This window comes from Myxocyprinus asiaticus, chromosome 36 (genome assembly GCF_019703515.2).
Source record: "Myxocyprinus asiaticus isolate MX2 ecotype Aquarium Trade chromosome 36, UBuf_Myxa_2, whole genome shotgun sequence".
Taxonomy (NCBI): Eukaryota; Metazoa; Chordata; class Actinopteri; order Cypriniformes; family Catostomidae; genus Myxocyprinus; species Myxocyprinus asiaticus.
This window is the reverse complement of record NC_059379.1, coordinates 40703437-40715709: the sequence shown is the minus strand read 5'-3', so window position 1 is coordinate 40715709 and position 12273 is coordinate 40703437. Positions and strand designations below refer to the sequence as shown.

The window sequence follows — 12273 nt, the reverse complement described above, 5'->3', positions numbered from 1 at the left end:
ATAAACATATAATAATGATTTATATTTTAGAGCTGTCGGGACGGATTTCACGGGAAATTGCATACATATGTCATTCGACCATGTGTGTTGACGTCATATCCATAGAGAAAATAAGATCTGGCTACTGTAGCGTGCGTGTGGTTTACCTGAAGCTGAAAGTTTGTTGCCACAACGAACAAGAAACATTGAGCATGGATCATTAAAAACGGCAAACCTGTAAAAACAAAGAAACCCCGAACAGAGTCTACAAGCACAAAGGGAAAGCAACACACGTTTGTGTGTGTAGTGAAATACAATAATTATACTGTAATTGGTGCAGAACTTTTCACTTGCTAGCACACGTGTGTATTTTTCTTTATAATGGCAATAATTTATATAAATAAATCCTTTAGTTCTAGTCTTGCCAAGGACATGTGAGTCTTGAAATTATGTTGACCACTGGTTGGTAACAATGACAATCTATAAATTAGTTACTACCATGATCTATTTGGCCAGAATATCCTGCAGTTTTAAAAACTTTACAACATTTGACCTTATCAGACTAGCAATCGTTATGTCTAATGTTATCGAACATTGCCTAACTTTTGTAACATAATTTCTTTCAAAACATCAATGTTTCCAATAAGTGAAAACAACAACATGTCTTATATGGCACTCATCTGCTCAGACGACAAGTTTTCGGATATCCGTCTTTTTCTTTCTTTCGTTATTTATTTGTGCATTCGCTCTGATATGATGTCCTGTATTCATGTGTACACCGATGCCTCGAACCACATTCAACCGTGCAGAGGAGCAGAGCCGAAGCACGACTTACATCATTACCAAAACAATGTCCTTCCGCAAGACACATGCAGTTTTATTTTTTAACCGCTAGAGGAACTAAAGTTACATAGTGTAGCTTTAATTCACAAGGTGTTTACTGATGTACTGATGTTTACATTACCTGAAAATAACTTTCAGAAATTTGATGCATTTTTTGAAGTGATGTGAAGATTCAACTCTGGGCATCAGCGGTCAAACTTTTTCTAGAATCACACAATAGAACCTATTCATTAAATCATACATTAACTATTACAAATATTTCTAAAATAAAATAGTTGTTTTATGGCATTTATGAGATATAAAATTTACTACATTAAATAGAGAAGGATTTTTTTATTATTATTTTGATTATATATTGATTATAAAATATATCCTTATTAGTTTTAAATAGTCAAATTTCTTAACTGTGAACTGACCTTTACTGCTTGTCATACATCATTTGTCTTATATTTGTGTTGAATTGTGTGAATTGAGAACTTTCACTTACTGTCTAAAAAACAGTTGTAAAATTTTGTAGCCCTAAATGCACAGCCTTGCAATTTTGCAGCGTTTTCCCAAAACTCACCCCAAAACAAAATGTGCTTAAAAATCTGAATTTTTATAACCAGCGGCTTCCTAAAAACACTTTAACCTCCTGAGACCCGAGTGTGACTGCTGTGTGTATTTTCCATTTCCCTTTTTGATTTGTAACTAGTAGCACCTAATAAACAATCAACAAAATAAATAAATTCAAGCATGTATTTCCTAAAAATTAATGTCCACATATGTGAACAGCGGGACTAAGTTGTGAAATTTTAAGTTATACCAAGCTATAGAAAGTCAGATTTATTTCATCAAATATTTTATTATGTGTCCAGGAGTGTTGATTATTCATGTTTTTGAGACGTTATAGACATTACAGCTGATTTTCTATAAAGCTGAATTAATAATTCTGATTAAAAGTAATGCATCATCCAATCACTGCCAACTATATTAAAATCAAATTATACATTATAAATTCTGAATCTGTGTACTGATTATTATTGTCTCATGTCTGTCAAACATGTTGAGTGATCCAAACATCATCTGCAGCCTGAAACTGAACTTTTGATTGGATTTTAAGAGTGAATGCACTTAACTGCATAGAGAGATACAGGATGCACTTGCGCTCCCTATTTAGTGAATGACTTAACCTCCAGTGTGCTGTCTCTCTGCACTGATCTCAGATCAGTTAGAAATGCACCTTATTTTCATCCTAACTCCATATAAATCCTCTGAAAGCAACATTTTTCAGCTTTTGCATGAACACATTTATTCTCAATGTGAAAATACACATTAAATATATAAGAATGCATTTATTCATGTTAATGAATAGAACCGTATTGTACAGTGATAACAAAATCAAATATAACAACATTTATATTAAAATGAAGTGAAATGACCCACAGATGTGTTAATGTTGAAAAATATTCAAAATAACTAACATGTTTTTTCATCTTTTGAGGGAATAATGTCCCATTTTCCACATATGTGGACATGATGTTTATCAGCGCGCTGACACGTAAAAAATGAACGGATTATTTAAAGCGGCATATCAACCGAAACTAGAGATGTTACTCTTTACAACCAAACCGGTTTCAATAAAAAAACGTAAAGAGGTTTCTTACCAGAGGCACTTTTGTTGGCACTGTGCCTGTAGGAGCGCTTCACAGAAATCGACGTTATGCTGTTGTGTCACGTGATGTGATGCGGCAGAAGTTTAACCCTTAAATGACAGTGTAGAGTCTTGTGAACAGTATTCAGCCAGTTTTAATTCATTTATATTATGTGTTGCGTATAACGAAGCTAAAATACAATGTCCACACATGTGGACAAGGGGTCGCACGAGGTTAAAAGATGAGAAGTTTTCTTTGTCACTCAATATCTATGCTTGGGTCTCTAAAGCTTAAGCATTTAAGCAATTCAAACTGCAGGACATGTCAACTTTACAAAAGTATTTCACATCAGCTGTTCTTATACCTTTGATGTGACTGTTTTTGTTTGACATGTTGTCCAGGTCATGAGGAGAATCCCGACAGTCTTCGTCACAGATATAACTTCATCGCTGATGTTGTGGAGAAGATCGCTCCTGCTGTTGTTCACATCGAGCTGTTCCGCAAGTATGACTTCCATTCTACTGAATCACACACTCCAACACTTACTGACTCACGCCACCTTTAACACAACATCATTCTGCTTCTTTTTACCATTTTATCTGACATCTTTATGAGGCAATGCTGGACAAAAATAGATACTCCCTCAGTATTTTCGTCTTTTGATAAGCTCTATGATCAATATCAGATTACTTCTGTGGCATGTAAGTGTGATCTGGAACAAAATTCCTATCAACCAGTCAGATTTTAACAGAGGCTAAGTTAGGAATAATATACTGCCATTCTACTGAATTTTCTGTATGAATGGGATACCCGGATGACCTACTACAATATATTTGCCAAAATGAGTAGTGAACAACAGAGCCGTAAGTAATCACAGCCACTATTTCTCTTTTTGTCTCATTATTTGATCAGTCACAATTAAAGACATTTTTACATAAATGTAATTAAATATGCAGAATTTTTGCAATTTTTATTTCCACAATGGTTATGGTGTGTCTGGTCAAGCTAACAGCAGTTTAAAAATACACGGTTCAGCTAGACGTGGCGAAAACAGTGGTGCCCGCTTATTAAGATGATTACGGGAACCTGCAGGTAGAGCAGAGGGACGCGCTTTCTGAGCATACTTTCACTGAGTTGGCCAGCGAGTCTTCACATAATGCCGTTTTTTGTACTTTTTCTAACAGAACTACATTATGTGCAGTAGCTTGTAAGTTAGTACTGTATTCTGAATGGGGTTGCCAACTTTTCGCCATGTGAATACAGGACGCTTGAGCATTTTGAGTGCTTCAATATGGGACGGGGGTCAGCCTCAAGCATTTAGCCATCCGACTGGGGGGTGCTACACTGGCCCTCGAGCGTCTCACCACAAAAGTATGGAACAAAAGGCGTCCTGTATGGGGTGGTTTAATTTTGGACAAAATATGGGATGTCCCGGATATCCTAATTCTGAGCATGGCCACAGTGAGCTTCGTTGCTGTCTACTGCCTATATTGGCAGCTGCATTCTAAGACAAATGGTTTTTATTCAGAATCTGACAGAACAAACAGATCTCAGAAATATCACGATATCTGGATCAAGTTGTTTCTTGTTGCGTAAGGCATTTTTTGGAGAGGAGTCGAGTTTTCCAACTGCTAAAATTGTGCACTGTGGTGAAAAATCTGCATGACCACAATCCTGCTTTCTGCAAATAATTTTCCTTGCTTTAAGGTCTAACTGGGAAACATTCAATCATCCTTTGCTGTTCCTCTGTGGAATGTCGATATACTGGGAGAGGAGATGTACTGTATTTTCTCTTGAAACAGGGAGTTGGAGTAGGACATATCGAAGGGCGTTTTCCAAATAGCCAATTGCCTTTATGGTTAAACACTGCCACTAACATATATATGACCTCGAAGCTTACGAACATAGACTAAAATTCACAAAACTACCATACTGATTCCTTGGCTTCTTCAAAAACTTCTTCTTTCTTTTGTCAGGATGGTCTTCTCTAAGCGTGAGGTGGCAGTAGCCAGCGGCTCTGGTTTTGTGGTGTCTGAAGATGGTCTGATTGTGACCAATGCTCATGTGGTGGCCAACAAACACCGGGTGAAGGTCGAGCTGAAGACTGGCGCCACTTATGATGCCAAGATCAAAGACGTGGATGAGAAAGCCGATATCGCCCTCATCAAGATAGACGCTCCAGTGAGTAAAAGCTGATTCTCACTCAAATATCAGAGTATCTGATGGGGTGGGTAAAAATATTGTTTTTCCGATTAATTGCGATCTTTATCTCGATATCGATCCTTAATACCCTTTCTGTTCTCTACAGTCAGTTGTTGATCAGAAACAACTACAAAAAAACATTTAATTCTAATCATGCAATCGCACAAATGAGAGAAAGCCCTTTGAGTCCTCTCTAGTTAACATGCATTTACAGATGCTTTTGACAGAAATGCCTTTTTTTGTTAAAGAGACCGTACCGGTTTTAGCATGTGTTCAACAAATCAATGTAAATACTTGTAAATAGTTGCAAATTATGCAATTTAACAATAAATATGTAACAAAAATAATACAGGTGCATCTCAATACATTAGAATGTCGTGGAAAAGTTCATTTATTTCAGTAATTCAACTCAAATTGTGAAACTCGTGTATTAAATAAATTCAATGCACACAGACTGAAGTAGTTTAAGTCTTTGGTTCTTTTAATTGTGATGATTTTGGCTCACATTTAACAAAAACCCACCAATTCACTATCTCAAATAGACCAATAAAAAAAAACATTTTTAGTGAATTGTTGGCCTTCTGGAAAGTATGTTCATTTACTGTATTTGTACTCAATACTTGGTAGGGGCTCCTTTTGCTTTAATTACTGCCTCAATTCGGCGTGGCATGGAGGTGATCAGTTTGTGGCACTGCTGAGGTGGTATGGAAGCCCAGGTTTCTTTGACAGTGGCCTTCAGCTCATCTGCATTTTTTGGTCTCTTGTTTCTCATTTTCCTCTTGATAATACCCCATAGATTCTCTATGGGGTTCAGGTCTGGTGAGTTTGCTGGCCAGTCAAGCACACCAACACCATGGTCATTTAACCAACTTTTGGTACTTTTGGCAGTGTGGGCAGGTGCCAAATCCTGCTGGAAAATGAAATCAGCATCTTTAAAAAGCTGGTCAGCAGAAGGAAGCATGAAGTGCTCCAAAATGTCTTGGTAAACGGGTGCAGTGACTTTGGTTTTCAAAAAACACAATAAACCAACACCAGCAGATGACATTGCACCCCAAATCATCACAGACTGTGGAAACTTAACACTGGACTTCAAGCAACTTGGGCTATGAGCTTCTCCACCCTTCCTCCAGACTCTAGGACCTTGGTTTCCAAATGAAATACAAAACTTGCTCTCATCTGAAAAGAGGACTTTGGACCACTGGGCAACAGTCCAGTTCTTCTTCTCCTTAGCCCAGGTAAGACGCCTCTGACGTTGTCTGTGGTTCAGGAGTGGCTTAACAAGAGGAATACGACAACTGTAGCCAAATTCCTTGACACGTCTGTGTGTGGTGGCTCTTGATGCCTTGACCCCAGCCTCAGTCCATTCCTTGTGAAGTTCACCCAAATTCTTGAATCGATTTTGCTTGACAATCATAAGGCTGCGGTTCTCTCAGTTGGTTGTGCATCTTTTTCTTCCACACTTTTTCCTTCCACTCAACTTTCTGTTAACATGCTTGGATACAGCACTCTGTGAACAGCCAGCTTCTTTGGCAATGAATGTTTGTGGCTTACCCTCCTTGTGAAGGGTGTCAATGATTGTCTTCTGGACAACTGTCAGATCAGCAGTCTTCCCCATGATTGTGTAGCCTAGTGAACCAAACTGAGAGACCATTTTGAAGGCTCAGGAAACCTTTGCAGGTGTTTTGAGTTGATTAGCTGATTGGCATGTCATCATATTCTAATTTTTTGAGATAGTGAATTGGTGGGTTTTTGTTAAATGTGAGCCAAAATCATCACAATTAAAAGAACCAAAGACTTAAACTACTTCAGTCTGTGTGCATTGAATTTATATAATACATGAGTTTCACAATTTGAGTTGAATTACTGAAATAAATCAACTTTTCCACGACATTCTAATTTATTGAGATGCACCTGTATATGAAATATAATATCTTACTTATTGATTGAATACATTTATTTGCTCATTTTTAAAAAACCAAAATGTAACCAAAATGATGAAAAAGTAATACAATTAATTAGTCAAATTAAATTTTTTCTAATGTACCCTGTTAAAAGGTCCTCTGTATAATTAACAGCATTAGCTGGAAAAGAATTTATTTTCTATGTAAGCAAAAGGAACATTATAACTGAAATAATCCCATATGAATCGATATTGAATCTAATCGAATCAGAATCAAATTGAATCGAGAGCTTGTGAATTGGAATCGAATTGAATCGGGAAATCTGTATCATTACCCAGCCCTAGTATCTGATGCAACACCTGTAAAGAGACTCTCGCTCAGTTAAAAACCTTCGTGAGCTGCCTACATAGGCAGTATTTTAAGGCGCATTAAAAAGTTCAAAGTGTTAGGCAGCAATAAATTCTGCAATCACAGGTGTACTAAGATAACGTCTTTGTCCACACTGCATGTATCTTTTGTGGAAAAGACTATCCCATGATGCACTGCAATGAGCTCAGTGAATAAACATGACAAAGCAAGATAAATGTACTTAAAAATACGGAAAATATAAATAAAATTAGTTCAGTGTAATTAACAATTTACAATTTGATCCAAAATATACATTTTTGTGTGTGTTGTGTATTTGTATGCTTATTAGAGAATTGCATTGTTAGATTAGCAACATGCTAATCCCAAATTCTATTGAAATCAATTGAGAGTCGTGTGCCAACTCGTATGTAGAGTGTTTCAAATTAGGTTTTCCATTCAGGTAGGATTCCTCTGTATGCAGTACACAACCATATGTTTTTGAATGGAGTTTCAGTCAGTCACTGTAGAGCGATAGATGATTGGCCTTGACTGTGTTTAATGTGAACATCTGAGATTATTTCTTGGATGAAACGTTTTCAGCAATGAATTCTGAATCAACTGGTGGGTTTCAAAAATGGGTTGCAGGTCTGTTCTGATCAGACAGCAGGTAAAAAACAAAACAATGCTAAATGCAAATAATAAAGTGCAAATAAACATCCAGCCAAGCTAGAGAATGGCAACATGGACATGTTGTGTGTGATCCTTGAAAACCATAAAATGCAAAAGAAAATACGTACATCAAATGTAGGTTTATCCACCTGGTCTCAAGACAAGTCATATTTATGGAACGAGATGGCAAAATCGTAAGAAAGCATACAAGTTGACTCCCATAGACAAAAATAAACAAACCAACGAATGATGTTATTACAATTATTTGCAGGTTTAACCCTCTCCCAAACCCCAAACCTGACCATGATTATAATAGGAAAATCACTGTTGTGAACCATGGAAGAAAGAAAACATCAGGGTATGGAACAAGATGAGGGAAGTGTATTACAGGTTATTGACAGACATCAGTCATTTGTATTGCATAAATAAATATGATAATGAGTAACCAAATTTTGTTCACAGACGTTTCTTAAAATAAAGTATTGGATATGAGTCTAGTTAAAATTTGATGCCTGTATTCTCTCGATTTGAAGTTCTGTTTGTTGATTGGTCAGTCTCTATGGGAAGTCGTTCAATATCTTATTATTTCACCATTTCATACAAACTCTACTTTCTTGGGTTTACTTGCTCTGATGAGAAAATGGTTTGTGCAGACCACAGTTTTATGATGATGTGAATTACTGGCAGCCACGAACTTGAAACCATGAACATTTAGAAACAAAAATGATCAAGATTTTCTATTGAGCCTATAGGTCATGTTATTCTTTTTGCATATTGTTGGGGCTGTGCAGTTCATGGTGCTATTAATACAATTCAAAAAAAAAATTGAAAGACATTTTTGTTACTTTTTTTATGATAATCAGTTTTGGCACTGAGTTGATGTCCTCTGTAAAAACTGGGTTCTGAAATAAAAGCAGTTGTGAAGCACCGGTCTAAAGAAACACATGTCTGAAATATGCTTTCCTTGGCATGTGTTTCTGATCAGGAAGAGACACAGATGGTGATAAGCATTGTTGAAATGCACACACAGACTGGACACAAGTTAAGAGGATAGTGTGGCTTTGGTGTACATTATATGAGGAGCTTTGTGTTATAAATTTTAGGTTGTAAGAATTAGATAGTTAACTATGAAGACATCAGACACAGGGATTTAATTAGAATGCATTATAATGCATTCATAATGACCACGTTTACATGCACTTAAGAAAACGGTCTATTCCAGGGTTTTATCAGAAAGTGGCATTCTGAAACGTCATATAAACAAGAACGCTGATTAAGAGAAAACGGTTTAACACACCTAGGTTTCTCTCGGAGAACTCGGCTTAATGTGCTCATGTAAACGCATCAGCGCCGTTGTGATGGGTGTATGGAACAGACCAGGATAACAGACGTCATAGGATGGAGCCCAAAAACAAGTCAACACAGTGGAAAGAATTCAACATTTCTGGGAGTACAGTGGGAAAATCACATATACGTAAACTATACCCATTTATACACACCAATGTAAAATATCGACTGTCCCTAATGTTTGTTCTAATGAATAATTGTGAGCACAATTTAAAAACAATACAATACTTATGAATTCATGGTTATATCTTTAAAGTCAACTTGAACTCAAAACTGACCCTGTTTATTTTCGGAATACTAGGAATATATCAATATATCAGCCAGTTGAAGGTTATCAGCATTGATCAAAAACCATGCCCACTTGGCCAATTACAAACAGTAGTGGTATTTTCTCGAGTGTCCATTCGAAAACCCTCCAACAGGCTTGGTCTGGGTCACATTGCAATATGTGGCAATATATCACATTCAGTGTGAACATGACCTTTTTGAAAATACTGGAAATTTTGCTCTGGAAATTTCTCTTAAATGAGAAGTTATACATTACCTATAAATTTCCATACTGATGGTATGTGTGAACAGCACATGTGGTATATTTAACAGTAAAGGCAACCCAACAATTTTCCTGTAATTTATGTGGTTGCACGTGTGAACGGGGCTACTGGCTTACAGTCGTGGCACTCACAATGGAGGTCAATGGGGCCAATTTTTAGAGGGTTTAAAGATTGAAATGTGAAGATTATAATTTTATAAAAGCACTTAAATTCATTCTTCTGTTAAAACTCATGTATTATTTGAGTTCTAAAGATTAAATTGTCATTTTAGGGTTTTAGGGTTTAAGGCGTTACAACGTCATGACAACAAAGTAGTCAAATTGAATACAACTTTACACAGATGTGGTTAGTAAGTGATTTTATCACAGTAAAATCATGTTAACACACATATTGTTTATGTCTTGTGTCTATACAGTGAGTATTTTCACATTTACTGATTGGTCCCATTGACTTCCATTGTAAGTGACTCACTGACAGTGGCGGTCCATAGCGGAATTTTTCAAGGAGGCAATGATTTAAATTCGTATTGAAAGATCAAACCAATAAAAGATTGCAGCGGGTCTAAATATCATGTTTAATGGTATGTTTTTTGCTGGTAATTAAGCTCTCGTACACAGATGATTTCCTCTCCCTGATATCTTAAAATAGTCTTGATAACTACTGTTGTGTTATAATCTCTCAGCACTTGTAAATACAACAAACGAACTGTCAGGATCCTGTCATTTTGACAGTCTGTGTTTTGTTGTGACAGGATCCTGACACTCTTGTTCTGTGTGTGTGTTGTGTTTCGTTTTTGTCTCTGTGTGAGCGCAGCTGTCTGGTTCGGTTTCGGTTCTGGTGTCGGGATCCGGACACTCATGCTCCATGTCTTGTCTTTTATTGGCGTGAGTGCATTGCTCTTATGTCACCTTGGCGGCATACACTCGCGTCAATTGTTTGTGTCTGTCTCTCGCGGGCGCGCTTTGCATTTCGCTCGTTTTGCTCTGCATGTCCGGGTCATGAGCCGTCTTCATGTTGTGCTGGGGTTCAGTCACTTCTGTCTTAGATGTCTGTTTTATATGTGGCCGAACTCTCGCACAGGTGTCTTGTCTCGTTTTGTCACCTGTTGCATGCATTGCGTGGTGTTTGCCTCGCAATGTACTCTCAGACTTTGTCTAGTGTGAGAGTGCATGGCATTGCTTTGTTGGCGTTGCTCGCATTCTCTCGTCCTGTCTGTCGGTTGGCATGGGCGCATGTTACCTTATTGTCTTGGCGAAATGCGCTCGTGCCATTCGGGTGTTTGTGTTTTGTGAGAGCATGTGGCTTTGTTTTGTATCTGTTTTGCCTCGTGTCTCTCAGTCTTGTGTCATACCACTGCCTGTTAACCTGTTGATTTCTCTCCCTATTTTAGTCTCCTCGTGTGTGCTGTCCTGTGCCAGTTAGTCTTGTTCTCTCGTCCTGTCAGTTCCTGTCGGTCTTGTGTTCTCCTCGTTTTTGCTCCAGCCCAGCCCGTCTGTGTGCTTGCCGCCCTGGACTGTGTTTTTCCACTACGGGGTAGTTTGTGTTTGGTTTTGTTTATTTTTTGTATTAATAAAACCCTTTGTTTGCACTCTTCGTTTGGGTCCGGCCTCTGCAATTCGTGACACGAATAGAACAGATGACTTGAAACTATGCTTGATGAAGCATAAATGTAAATGAAATCATGATCATAAATAAAACATAAATGTAATACTGAAAGCTGATTAGCTTGAATGTATTACATCTGATAATGATTGGTTATGAAAGCAGAAGGAGCAAATGTCATTTTTTTGGATGCTGTTTGAACAGAACCAGATGATGTTTGATGTCTTTCTGCCATCAGCCTCCTCTGGTATTCATACAGTAATTTAAACTCACCTTGCTACCGCACATGAAAGACAAATAAATAGATAAACATATTTTTCCATTAAAGGCATCTGTGTTGTGTATGTTAGTAGGTTCATTTTGAATATATTTTTGAGGAGGATCAGCCTCCCTTTCCTCCTCTTACCAGCCGACGCTGCTCACTGTTTTTTTTTATAAGAAAAGGAGGGATGAATCGAAACAAATTTTGTGGTAATCAACATTATAGCCTACCACAAATGCTGTTGATTGAGCTTAACTTTAATTGGACCCAGAATATTCCTTTAAAATAAAGTGTAACTGAATATAGTTTAAAACTTTCATGGACACATCATCAACATAGGTGAGAATGCAATGTTACGCAAGGGGTGGAATACTGAAAAATTATTTATGTAAGATATACACAAATGAAGATTTTTAGAAGAATATTTCAGCTCTGTAGGTCCATACAATGCAAGTGAATGGTGACCAAAATTTTGAACCTCCAGAAAGCACATAAAGGCAACATAAAAGTAATCCATAAGACTCCAGTGGTTTAATCCATATCTTCTGAAGTGGTACAGTTGGTTTTGGAAAACTCCTTTTTCACTATAAATCTTGACATCAGCAGTCTCTTTGGCGATCATCATTTCAAGCTTGATTTCACTTTCTAGTGCTTGACACATGCGCAGAGCACTTGATGGTGCTAGGAAGTGTAATTGGCTTGAAATAATGATTGTGCCTAGAGACTGCAATTGCAAGATGTACAGTGAAAAAAGAGTTATATGTTGGTCTGTTCTCACCCAAAACAGATTTGATCGCTTTTGAAGATATGGATGAAACCACTGGAGTCGTATGGATTACTTTTATACTGCAAGTGCTGGTAACCATTCACTTGCATTGTATGGACCTACAGAGCTGAAATATTCTTCTAAAAATCTTAATTTGTGTTCTACTGAA

At 37.3% G+C, this 12273-nt stretch overlaps 1 protein-coding gene across 1 annotated transcript in view; it reads left to right on the top strand.

Annotated features, from left to right (window-relative positions):
* Positions 1–12273, top strand: part of LOC127427118 (serine protease HTRA1B-like) — a 71668-nt gene that overhangs the window by 25483 nt on the left and 33912 nt on the right. The window contains exons 2-3 of the mRNA XM_051674502.1: positions 2858–2960; positions 4433–4637. Coding sequence (XP_051530462.1) covers positions 2858–2960; positions 4433–4637 — 308 coding nt within the window. The remainder of the gene's footprint in view (positions 1–2857; positions 2961–4432; positions 4638–12273) is intronic.